General features: G+C 52.5%; 1 protein-coding gene across 2 annotated transcripts in view; it reads left to right on the forward strand.

Moving 5' to 3' along the window:
- Positions 1-20,280, forward strand: part of VAV2 (vav guanine nucleotide exchange factor 2) — a 154,017-nt gene that overhangs the window by 95,791 nt on the left and 37,946 nt on the right. For both annotated transcript variants that reach the window (XM_063352964.1, XM_063352965.1), the window contains exons 3-4: positions 4,828-4,886; positions 19,812-19,880. In XM_063352964.1, the coding sequence (XP_063209034.1) occupies positions 4,828-4,886; positions 19,812-19,880 (128 nt within the window). The remainder of the gene's footprint in view (positions 1-4,827; positions 4,887-19,811; positions 19,881-20,280) is intronic.

Consider the following 20,280-nt stretch of genomic DNA (forward strand, 5'->3'; position numbering starts at 1 on the left):
ACCTCTGTGTGCAGAGGTGGAAACATGGAGGTCTCTGCCCAGACTTCTCGCCGCTGTGCAGAGCTCCTGATTTGCTTAGAAGCAAATATTCGTTTGTTCTGGGAAAGCAGGAGCTTGCCGGGGCTTGGGGGGGGCGGGAGCCTGGCTGTCACCCCCCGGCTCGCTCGGGGAGCTCCTCGCACCCAAAGTGTTCTCCAGCCCAGTTTGTTTTTTCAAATAAGGAGAGAGTTTATTTGAGGGTTTTCTAGATGCACAGAGATAGCATCAGCAATAAACAGTGCTGGAGGAAACAGAAGAGCACTAAGCGTAATCATTTATTTTTTGTTTTGCTTTAGTTTATTTTTAAAGCTGTAATTCCTAAAAGAGAGTGTTGGTAGTAAGGAAAAAGAAGAGTGGTGGATTTCTTGTGGTAGTGGTGGGGGGATTGGTGTGGTTTTTTTCTGTTCAAAAATCCCAGTTCTTTACTCAGCCAAGTTTCTTGCCAAGTGACCACTGGATATCAGAAACCCAGTTTGAGAGTTGATTTTATTTTATTTTTTTTTTAAATTTTTCCCCATGAAGTGCAGAACCCGGTGCCTTTTTAAATCAGGGTCTCTATGAGAACTTTGATGCTCGGCCGCTGGAATCATGCGCACGGCCCTCGTGCTCCGTTTCTGGTTCCCTTGATTCATGGCTGCGAGTTACCTCCTTGCGTGAGGCCGGCTGGTGGGTGAATGAGCAGCTGGGTGGTTGGATTTAGCTCCTGTCTAAAAATACTGGAATGTCAGGAATGCAACAGGCATCCCTCACCTCCGCACAGTGGGACCACCAGAAATTTCCCTTTGCAGGTCGAGTGTGGAGAAAGTCTGTCTGTACATCACCCGCACCGCACGCCTTTGCAGCGCCACTTCTGGCATCTTAACGTCAGCGGGATGTTATATATAGCTTTTTTGCTTGCACGCCGAGTGCCTGTTTCTTGGAGGAAATCACATTGAGAAATGGGGGAAGAAGTAATGTTAAATCTGCACAAGCCCCTGCAGTTCAAGCCCACAGCCCTCCTTCTCCCGGAGGACAAACGCACGGATAAAAGTAGTTTTCCCAAGGAGCGCGTTCAAATGACTGTGCTAAAACCCTCTCGTCTGCAGGACGCTGTCCCCCGGCATGGGACCGGGAGAGCCCCTGGCACTACCCCGGCCGGTGCGATGCCATGACACTCGGCCGGTGTCATGCGGTTTTGGTCCTTGGAGCCTTGAAAAGTGTGGTTCGGGGGCCCAGCACATTTGGAAGCTGTTGCTCCTGGCTCCAGGAGCACTTCCAGGATGCAGCAGTTCTGCCACTTCCCAGTCCTGAGCAGCGGGTTCGTTTTAAGGGGGGAAACCCAAAGGCCTAAGCTTATGAAATAATCAGCATAAACTCAAAGGCAACAGATACCCCACGGCAAGAAATCTTTTTTTGGTTATACCATCTGCCTTGGGAAACGAAGCGCCTGCATTTCCAGGCTGCCGTAAAAGAAAGGGGAGGTATAAATCACCAGCGAGCTGTAATTTCAATTAGTGTTGTGTCTGTATTAGTTGCATTAATACGTCCTCGTATTGCAGGAGGCTCAGATGAGATCAGGGACGCCTTGTGCCGAGCGCTGCGTGGGTGCGGGACATGGCGGGTCCTGCCTGGCCTGATGGAAAACGATAGCCAGGAGCGGCAGGAAATATTACGGGGTTTCTCAGCGAATAAGGAGCCGCTTTACAGGGAAAATGAGACACAGTTTAGCAAACACTTCGGGATTGACTTACTTTTAAGAATGTCATTTAATCCTGTTGAAATTGAGAGGATTACTTCTCCTTAAACGCATGCTTAAGCACTTCCCTGGCTGGGGGCTGGCACAGGAGCTGTAAGAGGAGCTGGGCTTGCGTTTGGCTTTTCTTGCTCTTGGCTACCGCCTCAGCGGGAGTTGTTGTTGGAAAAAATACTCCCTGATATTGGGGCAGTCTCGTTTTTTGGAGGTGCTCTCCAGGCTCTTTGTACCTGACGCCTCGAAAATGGGTGGCTTTGCGTGGGTTACCTGAGCATCGGTGTGGGAGACGAAGCGGAGGCAAGCGCCCCTGTGCGCACCGGCTCGTCGCTGGAGCCGGCTGCCAGGCTTTGATGTGCCGGGATGCTCGGCACTCGGGGCTTTTCATCAAAGAACAAAGCGGAAAAACCGTTGGCGTCGAGAACAGGGCACTTTTCTCTTAAATTTCCCTGGAAGTCAAACCCTGCGGTATAACTGTCTGATTCATAAACTGATTTTTGTACTTTAGAAGTCTAATAATAGATGGCGGAAGAGACACATTCAATCAGTCTGGGACTTCCCTGGGACTATTTCAAGCCCCGTGGAGGGGGGACGGGGGGCTCCCCAGCCTCCGCACCCTGCTTGGGCTTGGCGTTTGCAGGTCCCGCTCGCCGGCAGCGATGCTCAGCCGTGACGAGCCCTGCAGCCTTTCATGGATGCTGATGAACACAGTCCTCTCCCAGACTGGGGAGAATTTTAGAGACGGGAGGCCGCGGCACAGAGAGATTTAATAACATGCCCGAAGTGGTCTTTTAAGTGGCTGGCAATTTTGGGTGTAAGACCTGATTTCTTTTGACTCCCAGTTATGTTTTAACCTTTTTTTCCGCTGTTGCTGCTCAGATTGTTTCTAAAGGCAAAGGCAATCTCATTTAAAGATGCAGATGGAAATGGCAGCGTGCGCTGGGAGGGACGTGGTTGGCGCGGAGCTGGCAGGGAGGGCTGCCTTCTCCTTCCAAGGGGGCTCAGCCCCTTCGGGTTTCTCCGGAGCACATTTGCTCATCGAAGCATGACTTTACCAGAAGCCGCGGCTTTTCTTGATGCTTCTCAAAGCCAGAGCAAAGGAGGGACCGGCCAGGGGCAGGGGTGTGAGAGGGACTGGGAGAGCCAGGCTGGCTTAACGCCTGTCCAGACTGGAGGTGGGAATCTCGCCGGCTGGCGCTGGGAGCGTGCAGCTCCCTGGCAGGACAACACGCGGCTGAAGCACCTTTGCCAGAAGCCGCCAAGCTCTCCCCGTGCTGCTTTTTTGTTAGATTGTAATAAAATGAAGAACTTCACTGCATTTACATTCGCAGCACTAAATTTCTGCCTGGGAAAGCTTACAGTTTCTTTTCTAGTCGCACAGTAATTATGGGCCCTAATCAGTGGCTCCAGGGCATCCCTGTAAAACCGGCGTGGTGGTCTGGTAGCCATCCAGGTGGGCTCTTGAGAGAGAGAAATAGGCCAAAATGTGCTCATGACAGCAGTAGCAAAAGTAATGCTTTGTCTAATTAAAAAACATAAAAAATCCCTTATCCACGTCCTCTGCTTAGAGAGAACTATCAGGGGCAACATCTTAAAAACAAGACATGGAAGGATGCTTTGGTAAGACCCTATTTTGCTCGAAGCATTGCACGGGGGCAATCCCCTCGTGCTCTGGAGCTCCTTTCTGCGTTGAAACTCCTGTTCCTGCCACTTTATACCAGGGAGAAGCTTGGCCAAGTTTTGACATTCCCAGAGTCTCGTTGGCCCTGTTGAATAATTCAGCATCTCCGTTCTCCGCCTGAAAGCCAACCCCTAAATGCCAAACTGCGGCAGCTCCTTTGTTGCTGCCCCGGCTTCGGGTCCACCTGGGGCTTCGCAGCCGCCAGCCAGGCTGGAATTCATGGCAATGCTAAAGGACAAGAAAAATTAGGGGGATGAAGGCTGCGGAAGTGTGGAGGAGGAGACGGGGTTTGGAGCAGGAGGAGCTTGGGCTCCAGGGCGGTCCTGGGGAGCTGCCTGCGTGCATCCCCCCAAAAGGAGCTTGGCGCTTGGCTGTGTGTCTTGCAGAGGGGAGGATTTGCATGAGGTGTTGGGGTTTGTGCTCCTGGAGAAGAGCCGGGGGCCCCGGACAGCAGGAACCGCTCAAAAAGTCCTTTATCTGTGTCCTGGACGCTGGCATCTCTATTCATTCCAGTGGACGGGAAACCAGTCCAAAAATAATAGGTTTGTTTTTTTCAATGTAGCTTTGAAATGATGAATGTGAGCAAGAGTAAAACGTTGTCCCTGCTGACTGCAGGGGGGTTGGACTAGATGGCCTTTAAAGGCCCCTTCCAACCCGACACGTTCTGTGACTCTATGTTTTATATCCATAAGGGTCTGAGACCATTCTGTGTTTGTCTTCATTGAAAATTCTGCGTAGCAATTAAAACTTCCATCAAAAACGGGCGTTTTCAGAGGAAGCTGGTGGCTTTACTGTTCCCGATTGCGACGCTGATGAAAATATTTCGTTGTTGAATCACTTCTGGCGGTTTTCTGCCAGAACAGGGCGATGGTCTGCACTCACCTCTGACAAACCCATGATGCATCTTTATTGAAATGCAAGAAGTCAAAACCACTCAGTCTTGGCAAGTTTGCCTCAGTAAGGTCATTTTGGTGGGGGAGGGAGACGAAAGGAGTTGTAAACCTTTTGTAATAAAATACAAAGCAGGAGGGGTTTTTTTCAGTGGTTCTCAGTGTGCATAAAACCTATCGGAGCAGGTCTGGACGTTAGCACGTGAGCGTCGGGTTGGGGTTTCCTCGGATGGCGCTGTTAAATGGGTACCTTTATAGCTGAGGGTTAAACGTCTTTTATGCGCAGCGGTGAAGCCAAAAGCAGCGTTTGCGTTGATAGTGTCCTCCAAGCCCCGATGGTGCCGTACTGTGGCACTGATGGGGGGACAGGAGCACGTCCGTTTCAGCGGGTGTTCAGGTCCAAATTCCTGGCTGGGGGTCCTCGAGTTCCCCCCAAACCTTCCTCTGTCTTCAGTAAGCACACCAGCATCTTTTTCTCTCATTTCCAGGTGATCTCTGCAGTATCCAGACTCTCCTTCCACAGTATTGCTCAAACCAAAGGAATTAGGTAAGATGCTTTCAATATGATGCTTTAAGTAACGTTGCTCTCTCTCCCTATCCGGATTCCTAGTATTTAATCACATCAGACTCTCTAGAAGCATTAATATGGCTGGGATATATTAGGGTTAAACAGACATCAAGGATGCAGGGTACTTGAAAAAACACCTCACCGGCTGCTCAGGAGTAGTTTACAAATGAGTAAGTGGGAATGTAAGGAGTCGTGCGCAGTACGTGTGCCTGCTGGGGAGGGCGGCAGGGCAGGATTTCGTGTCTCTGGCTGGACGTTTTGCTCAGGTCCCCTCCGCAGGGGCTGCACAGCCGAGGACGGGGATCCCGGGAAAGCCAGCAATTCCCGTCCCGCGGAGCTGTGGTGTCACCCCCCTGTCCCCAGCCATCACCTGTCCTGCTCCCCAGTCCCTGCAGAAGTGCCTGGGTGGCCTTTCCGTCACCAACAGCTGGGAAATTCCTTCCTGGCTTTATCAAAGGCAGGTTAGTGCTGAGCGGGCAACGGGGGTTAATAGTTAACCTGGCCCTGGCAGGCAGGGTGGGCTGCCCGGCTGCGCCGCTCCTCCTCCTCCTCTGCTCACTGAAGGGGCAACGGAGAAGGAATTAAAACCAGCAGACAACCCTGTTAAGCAGAGCTGTTATCCTGGGCTTTGTTCGCTTCCCTGCAAAATCGGTTTGCAATTGGTTTTCTTGTTAGCGTGCACTATTGTTAGTAATCTGGCAACAGCATCTCATTAGGACCGCAGATAAAACTGGGAAGAGTTCTCAGCCTAAAGAACGTTTCCTCCATTTTGGGTTTTTTTTTGGGGTTGTGTTGTTTTCCTCAGCTATAAAACACGTTGGCTTTTCCCCACAGAACGTGTCCTGCTGGTAATTCTGGTCAGGGCGTAGCATGTCATCGGTCTGCGGCTGCATCCCAGGGTGCGGGGGCACGGGCTGGATGGGGCCCCTGCCTTACTTCCAGCCCTGCCGCCCATGCCCACCACCCCACACCACCATTTTCATTGCTTGAACTTATTTTCCCTGCCTTAACTGCACTGATATTGCTGGAGGGGAACAGCTTTTCACGTGTAAAACAAACTCGGAGCCTTCCCAGCTGTTAAACCTGACAGATCCTACCAGGACTGGGGGGGGAGATTCAGGGGGCGAAGGTTTATAAAGCATATTGAGGAAGAAAGACGTGCTGTAAGCTAGGGTCTGTTTATTATTAAGGATAGCCCCGAGCCCTGGAGAAGCCTGCAGTGATAATTTTAAGGGAAAAGAGCATCCAAGGTGTGTGGAGGCGGGGAGCAATGGGGGAACCCACGTGCACAAGCCGCGGTGCCTTTGCAGGGGCTGGGTTTGAGTCTCGGGGCACGGCTGGAGGAGGCTGCAATGTGTCACCCCTGGCAAAGCCCTTCCCAAGGCTTTGGGGAGGTCCTGGTGGCCCTTCAGAGGATGAATGAGCTGGCGATCCTCCGGGAAGGCTTTGGCCGAATCCCTGGAGTTTCTGTTGAGGTCTCCCGCTGCCAGGGATGGGATGGGCGGTTGGGCGACAGCTGGCATCCAGGGATTCCACAAGAATAGCTCTGTGCTATTCTAGTGGATATGTGGCTTTTCCTCGTTCGTTTTACAACCAGCATTTATGGTTCCCACTAAAATCCCTTATCTTGGAAGCCTTTGGCACCATAATTACACAAGATTAGCACAGAGCTTAGTGGGTCTTTGCTTCTAACTCTGTTTTCCTTCGTATTAACCCTGCTCCTCCTCCCCGTCGCCCGCTCTGCAAGAACAGAACCTGCTGTCCCTCTGTTAGCTGGAAAATACCCCCCCGGGGGTGTCCCCTCCCATCACCGCTGTCCCCTGCAATCAGAGAGCCCTTGCTTTGTCCATTGCGGCACGTTTTTTCCTTTTAATTAGATGATTTCTTGCTACGCCCTCACAAAAGCCTCAATGACAGAAACTAATCTCAGATAATTAATTTAATCTGTGAGAACCAGCAGCAGCTCCGGCTCCCCGGAGGGACTTCAAGCCACCGCTGCCCCTCGGCTCACTGGGGTCCCCCCAGTGGTTGGGGTCCCTCCCCCAGAGAAGATGCTGCCATTGAAATAAATGGGAAGAGTCTCGTTGGCTTCGGCACGGCGCTCAGAACCAGGCTAAATACAGCGCAAATAGGATGGTCTATGGATTGTGCGCTCTTCAGCCCGAGAGCGTGAGTGTGGCTCTGCTCCAGCCCCTATTTGGGGCTCTAGGAATCAGGATCACACAAATTAAGGATCCAATAAATCCCAAAGCCTATTACTTGTCCTTAAATAAGTTTCATGGCATGTAGAGTAGAAAAATAAAAATCAGTCTTCTGTGCTATTCAGTGAAAAAATAATAGCCTTTCTGTCTAATAACTCCTGGCTACATGAACCTTGCCAGAGAAACCCTGTCTCACAGGGTAGATCAGATAGCTATCGGGATAGCTATGCTGAGATGACAGAGTGTTTCTTCCAAAGAAACAAGTGACAAGCGGCAAAACATGGCAAAAAAAAATGATGTTGAATGCAGTGTTTTGTTTGCCGCGCGCTGCTGAGGCTGGGCTTAATCTCTGTCAGCTGTAGCTACAGCCCGGGCTGCGTCTTTCCTCCTCCCACTCTCTTCTAGTCCCGGTTGCAGGTTTACGAAGTCCTGCAGAAAAGCGTCACCCTCCAGACTTCCCTCCTAGCAGGCGATGGTCTCTCACGATTGCAAAAACAGATTTCTCTCTTGCACGCGGCTGTGCAAACAGCCCAGACAATGTTTCCCCGCTAATTAAAGAAGCCACGTGTAGTTGCAAGGACCGCGACCACGGCACTGGGTTATTTTTTGGGTAGCGCCCCGTGTATAACAAGCCCCTTGATGATAAGAGGCTTATTGGTGCCTCCCAGAAAAAGGCATATTTTCTCTCTTTAATTTAGGGCGTTCAGAGGAAAGATGCTGTGGAAAGAGACCTGGGAGTCCTGGTGGACAACAGGATGACCATGAGCCAGCAATGTGCCCTTGTGGCCAAGAAGGCCAATGGCATCCTGGGGTGCATCAAGAAGAGCGTGGCCAGCAGGTCAAGGGAGGTCATCCTCCCCCTCTACTCTGCCTTGGAGAGGCCGCACCTGGAGTACTGTGTCCAGTTCTGGGCTCCCCAGTTCAAGAGGGACGGGGAACTGCTGGAAAGGGTGCAGCGGAGGGCTACGAGGATGATTAGGGGACTGGAACACCTCTCTTATGAGGAAAGGCTGAGGGATTTGGGTCTCTTCAGTCTGGAAAAAAGACGTCTGAGGGGTGACCTTATCAACACTTATAAATACTTAAAGGGTGGGTGTCAGGAGGATGGGGCCAGGCTCTTTTCAGTGGTGCCCGGGGACAGGACAAGAGGCAATGGGCACAAACTTGACCATGGGAAGTTCCACCTAAACATGAGGAGGAACTTCTTTACTTTGAGGGTGGCAGAGCACTGGAACAGGCTGCCCAGAGAGGTGGGGGAGTCTCCGACTCTGGAGACATTCAAAACTCACCTGGACGTGTTCCTGTGTAACCTGCTCTAGGTGACCCTGCTCTGGCAGGGGGGTTGGACTAGATGATCTCCAGAGGTCCCTTCCAACCCTATGATTCTATGATTCTATGATTCTATGCTGTTGTGGATAAAGGCACACACTGAAGGGAAAGCGGACGCATGACACTACGTTGGGGTCTTGGCTCTGCCCCAGGTGCCATAAGTGGCCCTGGGCGAATCCCTTAGTTTTTTGTTTGATTTTCCCCTCTTGGGAATGGGGAGGTGAGAGATGCCTTTGTTCACCTGGCTCCCTGGGGACCAGCCCTGCCTTTTGATCTCCTTTGGGAGCACGGGTTCTGCGGTAATGGGGTAATACCCTTTTCCGGGGGTTTTCATCCCTGTGTTGTTTTACAGGGCTGTATGTGGGCACAAAGAAAAGATCCTCATTGTGTAGCGTTGCCCCTCAGCGGAGGAGGGGGGATTTTTTTTTAATTATTTTTGTTTCTCATCCTTTCCTCCCTCTGCCTGGAGGGCCGTCGGCAGTCGCGGTGTGGAGTTACCACCGTGCTCCTTGCCCGTCCGTGGCCGTCTCTGAACAAGGAGCCTTTATTTCACAGCCAGGACGCCGGGAGTTTCCACCGCAGACCTGACTCGCGGCCCGTTAAGTCCATTACCCCATTTCTCACCGTGGCGGGCACTGAATTCTTCCCGGGGAGGCGAGAGGGTGAGGGTCTTGCAGGAGACAGAAGCCGCGTGGTCGGGCCGGGGGGCACTGTGCAAAGGTTCTCCTGTGCTCTGGAGCATGAGTTTTCATTCTCTTTCCAAGTTTTCATTCCCTTTCCAAGTTTTCTCGAGAAGCTCAGCTCTCTGGAAGGCAACGGGACTTCTTGCTGTAGGTCCTGATAAACGAGGATGTTTTTTTTCTTAAAGCTTTTTTTTTTTCCCCCTTAAAGCTTTCCTGCTGCAGCCCTGGCTGTTCTCCATTGCCCATGGTAGATCCCGGTGTCTCCGGGCTCCGGCTGTGTCCACCTCGTGCGAGCCGGCTCCACCGGCTGAATGGGAGCTGCGAGCGGAGGGGCTTGTGTTTTTTCATCTCCCCGAGATATATGTTTTTCCTGGAAGCAGAGTTTTGCAAGCAAAGCAGGAGGTTAAGGAATATTGGCTCGTGCTGCCTGCATGCATTTTTAATGCGCGCGCAGTGAAACCATCTGAAAACGGGAAGGAGTTAGCATGTTCAAAGACCTTTTACTGGGGCCCTTAATCTAAGTAAATCCTTTATATATGAACTGAACCTCTAAGTGACTTTCTTCAGGAGGCACTGCAGTTAATAAAATAGATTTAAAAACGTTTGCAAATAGGGAGGAGGGGTGAATCCTCTTTGTCAGGCGGAGGTTTTCTCCTGCGGGAGCGTCAACGACGCTTTGGGGGGGTGGTGGGGGGAAGGAGAAGGGGATGGTTGAGCTTTTTCCGGGCTGGGGGCTGTGGCAGGACCCCCTCGTGTGGGTGGCACAGCTCCCTGGGGCAGCAGGTCAGAAGAATAAGTGACATTAGTTTTCCCTCCAGGCAAACACAGCGAGGCCAGCCCATCATCCTGGGCTGAGGTTAACCTTGAATTTAAACAAATAAATAAATAGAAGCCAAAATGCGCATTTTTCTTGGCGTTTAAGGTCTGCAGGTCGCATGCCCTGAGGTGACGGAGTGGATTTGCTGGCGGTGGAGGGCAAGCCCTTGGCTGGGAGCTGCCTGTTGCCTGCCTGTGGCTGCAGGGCAGGTTTGATCTCGGGGAGGGGTGAGATGCTTCGGGAGGGGGGACACGCTTCGGATGCCTGGGAATCCCCTGAAAGTCCTGTACATTAGGAGTCAGGATTTGCTGTTTTGCTTACAGGAGGCTGGACACATGGGTGAAGGGGAAGAACCCTCCAGGGCATGGGCTGGTGCTGGTCCTGATGCGTGTCTGACCCCCTGGGTGCCCTCCACCCCCCTGCGGATCCCATGCCGAGCGGGTGTCGGGGACACGGTGCCCACTAGCACCCTGTTGGGTGCGGACCACCATCCAGGCCATCGCGTCTCCGCTCTACAACGCAGATGGGCAATTGGGAGGAGAGATGCTCAAGGCTGGGATTAGCCCAGGTCGCAGCCGGGGCAGTTAAATGAGCTGTACCTGCATCCTCCCACGGGGGAGGGTTTAACCCAGAGGAGACTTTCCTCCTGCCCTGCTTTGCCTGCAAACCCCGTGCCTTGCTGGTGAGGTTCAGCACGGCTCGGTTTTGCCCAGGTAAACTATTAAAACAGACCGACGTGCTCCAAATGAGGTTTGCAGCGTTATCATCCCTGGAGTTTCTGTACTTACGGCTTGCCAATAATATCAGGATGTGTGTGTGGGTGAGAGGGAGGAGGGATGGGAAGGGAGAGTCACAAGCATCCCGGGGTTGTGATATCACCGTGCTGAGCGAGCAGCATTCCGGAGCCCGCAGGAGAAGGGCAGAGGGGGGCAAACCGAGCTGGACCCCCAAGCCCCTGCCCTGCAAAATGTGCCTGTCTCTGCTCCCAGCGTGTCTCATTCACTGGTCAGCTCTCTTGCTCTGGAAATTCCTCCACGCTTCATCCACCAGTTCAGAATTAAACGTGGGGTTTTGTCCAGATTTCATGACTTCATGCATTTCCCCGTTGGAGTGACCCCCACTGCGGTGTGGGGGTACCCTTACGTTTGCAGCGGGGGTGACCCTGCGAAGGAGACTCTGATCCTGTCCCCAAAACCCGCTTCCGCTAAAGACGGGATGGCACAAGCCTTAGTGTAGCTGGTCAAGGAGACATTCCCCTTGCCACCCTGGAGGAAAGAAGGGAGATAAGGGGAAATCTTTTATGGGATTTGCAAAGATTCTCCGTCAGGATGGGGGCTGGGTGCTGCTCAGGTTTGGTCTCTGCTCCCCCCGCCCCTGGGGATGGCAGCTCTGCACAGGAGGCGGATCCAGCCATGTGTGAAAATGGCAAGTAATTAAAGTTGCTAACGATTAAGTCCTCAAGTGTCTTCTGGTGAGGAGGTAGTTACGGGACCTTTTCTCCTGTAAGGCTGGTTTTACAAGGACTGTTTTATTCATTGCCAATGTGTTCTCTGTAATTGCACTTTGCCCATTATTCTTTTTACAGCCGTTGTGTATCCATTTTTGCGTGCTGTAAGTGTTGCTATAAAATGGATGGAGAAGGCTGTGGAAGGAATCGGTGTCTGGAAGGGTGTACGGTTGCTGAGCAGTGCCCTCCTGTGCTGCAGGGAGTCTGGGACTGGGACCAGCCCTGGCACTGGCCACCATTGCGACCAGCGCAAACCCGCAGGGGCTCAGCCGCAGACCCCGCAAGCGGGAGGTCAAGGGGAGGTGGTTTATCGTGACATGGACAGGCCTTCTTTGGGAGTGACTGTAAGGAGTCTTCCCTTGTCAACAAGCAGGATCCTTGACTGAAAGCAATTGCTTTCCAGCTAAAAACCTTTTTAACACGTTTATTTTGGCAAGTATATATCCTCACAGACTTGCTCCTTGGAGAGTCTGAAAAATATCATTGACATATTTTCCTGTGCGGCTGCTTTGTAGGCTTGGGAGATGCTGAGGTCACCCCGTAAGCATCTGCTAATAAAAGCCAAGGCAGTTTCTCTCGCCCCCTCCCCGCCAGCAGCTTTGCCTAATGGAGGTACGGCCCTGACACGCACAGCTCCACTTCATGTGGAGCTTGCTGGGTTTGGGGTGCACCCGCCTTGTCATCACTCATTGACATTGTCGATGTCGAACATCCCTTGGGGCTCCCTCTTGTATCTCTGGCCACCCTTGCGCCAGTCCCACCTCTGGGTGCAACAGCAAGGCGTAAACATCGTTCTCTCCTCTTCAGGGTCAGTGTGTAGGTCGACAGTCAAAGGTGCTGGAAGGGCCTTTCTGAAATGCAGTCCTTGCCCCAGGTATGGAGAAGGGCTTCAGGCTCGACTGGTCCAAAACAGGGGGCTCAGAGGTGGGGGACAAGGGAGGACACGGGGCTGGAGGCACCACCATGGGCTGTGCCTGGAGAAAGGTCTGCTCAGGTGCTCTGGGACGAACCACGTCTCTTTGCACCCCAGCGGGGAGGAGGGAGAACGCGTCTTTTTGTGCCTTGTGGACCCCAGAAAGTGCTGCTCAGCCCCGGTGGTCTGTTTAGATCTGGTTTACGTTGCACAGTAGGACCTGCTTGGCTGGGACGTGCTGGTGGTGCTTTCGTGCACGCAGCCAGCAGTGCTGGCGCTGCTCTGGAAGCAGGCAGAAAGATATATTTAGGTAGATATTTGTTTTTATTGGCAGGCGTTTCATAGGACTACAGCGGCTCAGGTACAGCAGAGAAACTGCTGCTCCGACTGCTAAAAGATTTCCTTGTGCTGCTTTGCTGCAAGGTAAAACCAGGGAATTTTCAAGGGTTTTGTTTTGCCAGAGTTGGGCCATTGCAGAGTCTTGTGAGGAGGTTGTTAAATACCGTGGGGTGCGTCCCAGGTCGTTGTATCCTGGCGGTGATTTGTCTTTACGCTCCCCGGGCGAGCGGTGCCGTCCCCCACCGTGGACGGGCGTTGAGCTTTGACCAGTTTGGCTTTGAGCAACCTGGACTGGTGGGAGGTGTCCCTGCGTGGGGCAGGGGGGTGGAACGAGATCATCTTTAAGGTCCTTTCCAACCCAAACCACTCCGTGATTTTCAGCCGTGGCACTTTCAAATCTAGTTTTCTTCTGAGTCAGACGCCAGTGCCAAATCGTTTCCTAGGGATTGGTTGTGCTCTTACCCTAAAGGGTTTGGTTTTTTTTTCCTTTCTTTTTGAGAAAGATATCTCTGGATTCCCCTTTTGATTTTATCCATCTGTTATCGGCAACATGGAGCTGAAGCGAGGAGAAAATCATACTGCTTTCTTGAGCAAAGCATGAGAAGTTTTTAAAAATGCGATAATGTGTTGAAACATAAAATTATACGAGCTGTTATTTTCGTGTCTCATAGTCTCCAGAAATACTTGGTTCACGTTTGAGCTAAAGATAAAGCAGGGCATGCAGCTAACCCTTGGGCACTGAGCAACGCGCTGTGCTAAATGCTGTGAGTACTCTCCTGCAAACCCATCATCTTTGTGTTATCTGATGATGTAGTTTGCTGCTTCCCCACTGAATTTCCATCAGAATTAATCTTGTGAGAATTTTTGCAAGCTCCAGACCACAAATAAAAGCAAATCATAATTTTTCAGAGGACATGTCTAAAATTTGGCACAGCATGAGGTGCTTCTTTCCAGAGATGAGTAATGTAACACAATAGTATGATTTTAATTAAATTCAGCAGCTTTTGGTATGCTCCGATGTGTCTTGTTCTTCAGGGAGAGAATTGATTCCATTCTGCTCTATACAAATGGCTCTTGGGCGTTATATTATATGGTTTTCATCCATCTCGCTGCACTTTACCATTACCATGCCCTGACACTTGTTCCCATTTCACAGATGGGAACCAAAGCTCAGAGGTGCTGCCCGGGTCAGGAGCGGGGCTGGAGACGCAGCTCCAGGTCACCTCTTTGCTGGTCCCTGGTCAGCTCACTGACACCTCTCTGTACATCAGTAAATTAAATGCTGCTTTAATCTGCCTAATCCCACCGAAGCCGATGACCAATGCATTTTCAATTGTGTGTGAACATCTTGCAGAACCACGTGGTTTTCTTTGAACGGCCCCAGGAATGCTGTGCTCGTGAAAGCGTGGTGTCGTGCCCAGTGGACCCACTATGGATCCAGGGTAGCAGAACCGATGGCTAACGGGGGACCCCCAGGGACAGGGTGATCCCATGCTCAGGGAGTGACGTGCCATCCTGGAGGACAACAGAAAAAGAGAAGGTTGGAGCTATCAAAACGACGTGCTACAAACAGCCAGGATCTGAGCGCTTCCCCTGGAGAAATGTATTTTGGAATTGCAGCAGCGTTAAGCCTCAGCGGTGGGACAGACGGACTGGTCGGGGAGCGCGGGAGCTGGAGCTGCTGCTGACCCCCCACCCAAACTCGCACGGAAAGCACAGCCTGAAGCCCAAAACCTTGGGGAAATCACAGACTCCCGTGGGGTTTCTCTGTCTTGCCACGACGCTTTCTTCAAAACGGGGTTGTCGGAGGATCTGTGCACCCAGACGCGGGTTTTGTGAGTTACTGCAAGGCGTAATTACGGTCCGTAGGCACCATGCTATGGAAGCGTTTTTCTGCCAGGTCCTGAGCCAGGAGGACTCAGCAGGGCCCCGTCCATCCCAGCAGAGCCGTAGAAGCTCCTTTGCACCAGCTTGTGGCTCTCGTCTTTTCCGTTCATGAAGAAATCCCTCGCAGAAGAGGCAGCAGATGGGAGCAGCTCAGGTTTCACGGATGTCACATACTCCTCCTGCTTTTTAAAACGCTGAAGTGTGATCTCTGGACTCAAGAAAATGAGGGGAGATTGGCAAGCTGGCGGTGGGAGGCTGGAGTCCTGCTCCCAGTAAGGGACGAGCCACCAAACAGCCTCCTGTGGGTGTTTGCACAAGTCATGAAAACCTCCTTGCAGATCTGCCCGACAGACGGTCTCCTCCAAGAGTGGCCTCGGATGGGAACAGCTCCTTGGGATGGAGGGTGACGAGGGGACGTTTCCACCCTGCCTGCTTCTCACCAGGCTTTCTGTTCCCAGGGCTGGCGTTTGGCCCCAGGAAATCAGAATGGAGACAGACAGGGAAAATAGAAAATAAATCAAGCCGGATCCTCCCTGCTCTGTCACATGTGGATTTGAGGCTAAGATTGCCCAGGGGGGTTGTAGGTTGCCCAGGGAGGTTGTGAAGGTTGTGGCTGCCCCATCCCTGGAGGGGTTCAAGGCCAGGCTGGATGAGGCTTGGAGCAGCCTGGGCTGGTGGGAGGTGTCCCTGCCCAGGGCATGGGGTTGGAACAAGATGATCTTTAGGGTCCCTTCCCACCCAACATTCTGTGATTCTAAGATGCTACTGTACAAAATTATCCAAGTAAAACTGACCCATTCCTGACCCTCCGTATTCTCTGTGACAGTATTGCAGAGATGAACAGCCGGCTTCAGTTGCTAGGACGAGGCGCCCAGATGCTGGAATATGTTCATAAATAAATAAATCCTGCTGCTTATTGCTGTTAGAATTGCAGCCTACCTGGCTCTTCCCATTAAATAATTCAGAGGCGAGAGCAGCCAGGCAGCGCGTTGGGCTGCGCCTTCTCCCCGCGGAGAGGATCGCTGCCTGTGGGGGCGGCTGATGAGGACACGGCGTGGGGTGGACCACGGGGGCATCCCGAGTGAGGGGTTTTGCACGAAGTGCCTGGTGAAATATTAATTGTCTATGGCCCGGTGTGAGGTACCCTGGCTGCAGACTGCTCCTGCCTTCCCTTGCGAGAGCGCGTTGCCTTGGCAGGGTGCTGAGCGTGTGCGAGCTCTCCGACCCAGAAAGTAGCCCAAATGTTTTGTAAGATCAAGGGGGTGCTTTGCGTCGCGTGTGGAGAACGATCGTCTGCTGTAAGTCTTGTCCTCGAGAGGAGAAGCTTGCTCTAAACTCCGTCACAAATTACTTGGTCTTTCCTTCTCTTTTAGTCTCTAAAATAAACACATCAGATCGATTCGACTTTCGTTCTCTTCTTTGATCTCTGGAAGCGATGCTGTTGAGTGCTGTGGGGTTTGTCTGTGAAGAAGTCTACTCTGGGAGGTTTATTATCTCTAAGAAGCTGTTCCAACCGTGTTTGATGTCGATGGGGCTTTTGCTCTTCATCGGAGCGGGATCAGGATTGCTGCAGCCCAGGCGCGGGCTGGGGGGATGAATGGCTCAGCAGGTGGTTCTTCATGAGGGTGGAGCAGAAAAGGAAGTCTGGTGCTTAACTAATGATATTAAATAAGACATATTTTTGAGTTGAATTTAAATGAACTGGGATCTCTCCAAACCTGTTGGTTTCAGTGGACTCAGAATACTCGTTACCATTGGGCATTCCCAGCTTTAGCATTTAATGCTATGTATGAAGTTGCAATGAATTTGGAGATCTGTAAGAATTTCCCAGGGAATTGGTAGCTTTTAGATTCCTTGACTTCCAAGGTTTCTACTCTTCTTAAAAAAATAATGACGTACAAACTGGTCGCAAACAGCGTGGTTGCTCCTGGGGAGCTCATGGCTGGAGAACATGCAGCACCGTCACCCAACCAGGTGGAGATGCTTTTCCCCGCGTGGCTGGACTAAGTTGATAACCTGCAGGAAGGTGTCCAAGTGCAAGTCCTCTGCTGGTCCTGGACGTGCATGAGAAACGCTGGGTTAAAATTTCACCCAGTTGGCTTTTCTTAAGAGTTGCCTTGACGTGGATCTGGTGGGGCAGGAGGGAAAGCAGGGCTCTCCTCCCCCGGCCTCTCCCCACCACGTCAAATCTGGTTTTGCAGCCAGTTCAAGTGGAAAATGTCACCCTGAGAGGAGCCCGACCCACAGGGGAGCCATGAAGGTGATCTGATGGGAAGCGGCAAAACCAGCAACACGGGGAATAATTGATGGGACAGGGCTGGTGGGCAGCTCACCCCGCGCCTCCTGCCAGCGCCGCCCTGACCCCCCCCGCGAGTCTAGGTAGAAAAGCGTTTAATATGTTTCTCTGTAGCTGGCTGCTGGAGGTTCATCCTCATCAGCTCGTTGCTGGAGGATTAATTTTTCTTGCGTTCAGCAAAGAAAAATAACGTAAATGGATATATAAGTGAATTTAGGGCAAAAGTAGGGAGAGATTTTAAATAACGGCCATAATTAGTAGGGCTAAATTAAATTATGTTGCTGCGTGTCGGGCTTTTGGTGAAGAGTAAGGACCGTTTGGGTGAGAACTGCCCAACGCTGCACGGTCCCAGCCCCGGGTGGCTTGTCTGGGGGCTGGCACCCTGTTTTGGAGAAGGGGAGAGGAGCTGTGGGGAGATGGCAGCTCCAGTCCCACAGCGGTGACGCGGGGACACGGGGAGCCTCTCCGGAGGCACAAACAAAGGGCAAAGCCAAGGCTTTCTCCAAAAATCCATTCTTCAGCTCCAGAGTTCAGCTGGCCCATTTAGTAATCCTCTCCTCGGTGTGACTTTCCTTCTAATTGCCTTCTGAGCATCCTTATTTAGCCATTAGCTGCCATTGCGGAGATGCAGGCTATTAATTCCTCCCTGCCCTGACTTTCACTCCGGTCCGTTACCGACGGTCAAGGTGAAGCGGGAAGGGCTGACGGAGCTGCCGTCTCCATGAAACTCTCATTAGAAAATATTTTTCTCTCTTTGCTGTCTCCTTGTCTTACATGGGGGGGTTTATCACAGGAACTGATTACACTTCAAGCCCAGATTTACGGTTGGAAATGTGCGCTTGTGATTTTAATATTCTTTATGGCTCTTTCACTTCTTTCTTTCTGGCACGGGGAGCACTGGAGAAGGAAATAGTTAGAGATTAAGAGCAGAAGATGCATGTAGAAGAAAGGGAGTTGTGCCTTGTGGGTTTTTTTTATGATTATTTTAACAAGTGGTGTTTAAATAGAGGTCACCTCTGATTTCTCGTTCCTTGCCGGATCCGTGCGGGATGGTGCAGCCCAGCGGCAGCGGCTGCCGTTCCCCGTCGCCCGTCGGAGCTGAAGCCCCAGACCGGTTCCCGCGATGGGCTCAGCCACGTGCACCAGGAGCTGGTGGCTTTTTTTGTCTGCGCTTCACATGGCTTTTGTATTTGTCACTAATGCCCAGGGGACAGCCGGGAGAGGAAACATGCAGACACGAACGTTGTGTGAAGATCCTGGGTGCCTGCTGGTCTCTCACTCCACCCTCGCGCTTTGGAGCTTCTCTCCAAATTGGGCTTTACCCCCACATCTCACAAACGCGTGGGCAGCTGTTTGTGCCAGATGTTGGGGTGTCGGGATGCTCGCCCAAGGGCACCTGCCGTGCAGTGAGACTCTGAGAGCAGGGACAGCCCCGACTGCTCTTCCCACCCATCGCTCTGCTCCCACCCATCGCTCCCCTCCCTCCCGCGGTGCCGCTTGGCTCGTGGGCATGGTCCGACAGCCCAGCCTGGGGGGCTCCTCGGTTCCCGTGGGACGGCATCTCGAGCGGAGGCACGGCAGCCCCGATAAGCTGGTGGAGTGTGAAGTCGTCCCGCTCTGTGAGTGGGGTCACCACCTCGTCGTGGTTTTAGTTGAACTCGCTGCAGATTTGAGCATCATTTGAAAACGCTCGCTCTGAAGCTGCTCCCCGAAGGGAGGGTGAAGTAAAGCAGGGGAGGGAAGGCAAATTACTGCTAGAGACAGGATCCAAAAATAGCAAATTCGGGGGCTAGCCAGGCCATGTATTAAATCTTTCAGGAGGGGCAATCTGTCGTGAAATGGAGGGTGGGAGGGGAGAGGAGGAAATTGCTCTTGAGGGCAGTTAGAAGTTCACGTGTATCCTCAAACCAGGACACTCACCCGCAGCATCAGCATCCCCTCCCGTGCGGCTCTTGGCCCGGGGACCCCCAGCTGCGATGCCCGTGGGGTTCGGGGCGAGCTGCCCGGCTGCAGCCCCTGTTCCCGGCGCTCCGGCAGGGACAAGGCTTGCTGTGGCCATGGAATCCCAGCCTGACGCAGCCGGAGTCGCAAGGTGCATCCAGCCCCAGCAGAGCCGTAGCCCGCTGTGGCTCCATGCCAGCAATAATACATTGGGTTTAATTAAAGCAGTATTTTTCATCTCCTTCATACATTATTTGGTTATTACTTTGGAATGAGCCAAGGAATTCTTGTATTCCCCCCACTCCCTCCCTTTCCCTTCTAATCTGCTTTTCCCCCTCCTTCCTTTTGCCCTTTTGGTGTCCTTTCCCTCATCCCCAGGGTTTTTAACTTTTTTCGGCTATCACAAAGCTGTTAAGATGAGGGAACCCGGGGTTCATAAGGATTTATTCATTCTGGTGGGATTGGCTGCTTGCAGCGGTGGGAGATTCCGGTGGGAAGCGGCTCAATGTTCCCCAGCCACATCCCGGCCGAGCAGGGCAGGAGCTCGCAGGTAGAAAGGCTCCATCACAGGTGGAAGAGAATTTCTCTGTCTCAACAAGCCCAACACCGGGCTTGAATTGGGTTTCTACTGAGTGGTTTGTGCAAGCAGCGGCACAGCGGGGAGCGACGGCTCAGACCTGGGGTCTTGGAGACGCTGTTAGACGATGCAGCTCCTCACTTCAGTGCTTGGATGGTGCCTGGTGGTGAACGAGCCTCACCACCTGCTTTCTTGTCCTGCCATGCCTGCGGGAAGCAGCAGAGATGATGTCCTCCTGCGAGCTAATGCCTCAATAGGAAAAAATGTATTTGCAATGAATATTTTGTTCCGAAACATCCCCCCGCTCTGCTCAACGGGATGCTCGGGGCCGGGCTGAGTTCAGCTGGGGCTGCAGGGGATGTGCCGCGAGTGGTGAGACACACCAATAACACTGTCATTCCTCTCCTCCCCCAGGCCCTTCCCGTCGGAGGAGACCACGGAGAACGATGACGACGTCTATCGGAGCCTGGAGGAGCTGGCGGAGTAAGTGGCCTCGCCTTGTCACGGGGAGGGGACACGGAAAGGGAAAAGCTGCAGTGTAGTTCCAGCAAAGTTGGATAAAATTTGACAGCGGGGCTGGGAGAGCCGGGGCCGGCTGCTTTGATCCTCGTGCCAGGAGATTTTTGTGCTCTTACAATAGTCCGTCTTTTCCCATGTCGAGCCCTGGGAGACATCACTTTTAATCGGGTTGAGTTTATGAGTGGCTCAGTGGGGGGCGAAGGGGGCCAAGCCCGCCGGGAGCCCCTCCGCCGGCTCAATCCCATCCTTCACTGCAGAACCCCGGGATGTAATTCCTCCTCCCAGCCGAGCGAAGCCGAGCCACTCGCGGGGACAGGGATACCCGTTGCTAACTCAATGCTGGACACCCCCCCTTACGGTCTTT

Source organism: Chroicocephalus ridibundus, chromosome 15, assembly GCF_963924245.1.
Source record: "Chroicocephalus ridibundus chromosome 15, bChrRid1.1, whole genome shotgun sequence".
Lineage (NCBI taxonomy): Eukaryota > Metazoa > Chordata > Aves > Charadriiformes > Laridae > Chroicocephalus > Chroicocephalus ridibundus.